Genomic DNA, 1,513 nt, shown 5'->3' with positions numbered 1-1,513 from the left:
TCAGCAGAAAGCTGGTTCCTAGAGAGAAAAAGTACTAAATTGTTGAGAAAGAGTGTCTAGCGGTGAAGTGGGCGCTAAATACTCTCAAGTATTACCTGTTGCGTACCCACTTCACCCTGGTCACGGACCATGCTCCCCTGGTCTGGATGGCGAGGGTAAAAAACACAAACGATCAGGTTACCAGGTGGTTCTTGTCCCTTCAACGCTTCTCTTTTTCTGTTGTGCACAGGTCAGGGGCAAAGCATGGAAACGCGGATGCCCTATCGAGAAGGGAGATGTTCGTCGCACTGACAACAGCCCCCTCCCCGACAGAGCTAAAGGGGGGGTGTCACGTCAGCCACCAGGGGGAGATTTGTCGAGGCCTGGTGACAGACGGAGTATACATCACGAGGCGATGGCTCCACCTGCTGGACGTGCCAGGTCTCGACGGGCTCTCCGCCCAGGATTAATTGGGGCTGATTGGGGAGTTGGTGAGTAATCAAGGGCTGATTGCTCACCAGCTGTACAAGCCCCATAAAGCTGCCAGAAGGGCAGCACACAGGAGACGACTGTAAGGTGACTTCCATGTAGTTGGAGACGGTGCCCGAGCTAAGACGAGGGAGTTTGAGTTTCTGTGCCAAACAGGATACAGCAAGACCCGGAGCCCAGAACACGGAATCCCAGAGAGGGTCTCATGGGGGAGACCTATCCTTTTCTTTTGATGTATTACTTAATAAACACCCTTCAAAACCAAGCTAATCATACTCTATCTGTGTAAACGTCTTGACCAAACCCCCTGGTCTGCCACAATAGATATAGGATGATTGTGTCTGTGAGTGTGTGTCCTCTGAGGCAGAGATCAGTTCTTGTTTCGCTCTAGGTCTGTGTATGAGGAAGTAGATTTGAACGCTGTGGATGTTGAAGTCTTCTTGGTGTCTCTCTGACTGACTGTGTGTGCTGGAGACTTCCTGACTGTGATGGCTGTGCTGTGAGGGTCTAGTGTGGGATTACCGACACACACACACATACTCTGGACTTTGGACAGCTGAGGCAGGACCGCAGGAAGAGAGAGGCACACACAACGCTGGCACGATGGTAAAACACCTCACACTCATTTAGACTGATGCGGACTCTCACTAGGGCTTGTACATTCTCTACAGCTATATGCTGAGTTTTCCTCTCTCACAGACTTACTGAAAACACGGACTTATATGTTAAGTTGAGGTCACTTGAAGTCTCACATTCTACCCTGAAGCTGGCACTTTGAAGCCTGGCAACTGCTGACTTAGAACAGATGTTGAAGCACAGTGATGTTCAATGGTGTCTGACTGAGATTTAAACCTGTTCCATTCTTACACAATGAATGGAAGAGGGCATAAAGTGAAATGGTAAAGATATGTCAAGATGATGAAAGGACAATAGATAACTTCTATGTTCTATCGCTCTTTTCAACAACTATCATACAAAAGGAGCTGCAAAACAGGGGGTAGTGGACGTTAAGTAGTAGAGAATGTAACTCCTTAAATGGAGAAGA

General features: G+C 48.3%; 1 protein-coding gene across 1 annotated transcript in view; it reads left to right on the top strand.

The window, feature by feature from the left end:
• Positions 1–441: 441 nt before the first annotated feature.
• The window catches only part of LOC110521506 (unconventional myosin-If), a 26,713-nt gene continuing 25,641 nt past the window's right edge, over positions 442–1,513 (top strand). Inside the window, exon 1 of the mRNA XM_036969166.2 lies at positions 442–1,074. Coding sequence (XP_036825061.1) covers positions 1,072–1,074 — 3 coding nt within the window. The 5' untranslated portion in view covers positions 442–1,071. The remainder of the gene's footprint in view (positions 1,075–1,513) is intronic.

Source organism: Oncorhynchus mykiss, chromosome 4, assembly GCF_057628025.1.
Source record: "Oncorhynchus mykiss isolate SJ-2025 chromosome 4, ASM5762802v1, whole genome shotgun sequence".
Lineage (NCBI taxonomy): Eukaryota > Metazoa > Chordata > Actinopteri > Salmoniformes > Salmonidae > Oncorhynchus > Oncorhynchus mykiss.
This window is presented reverse-complemented; position numbering and strand designations above follow the sequence as displayed.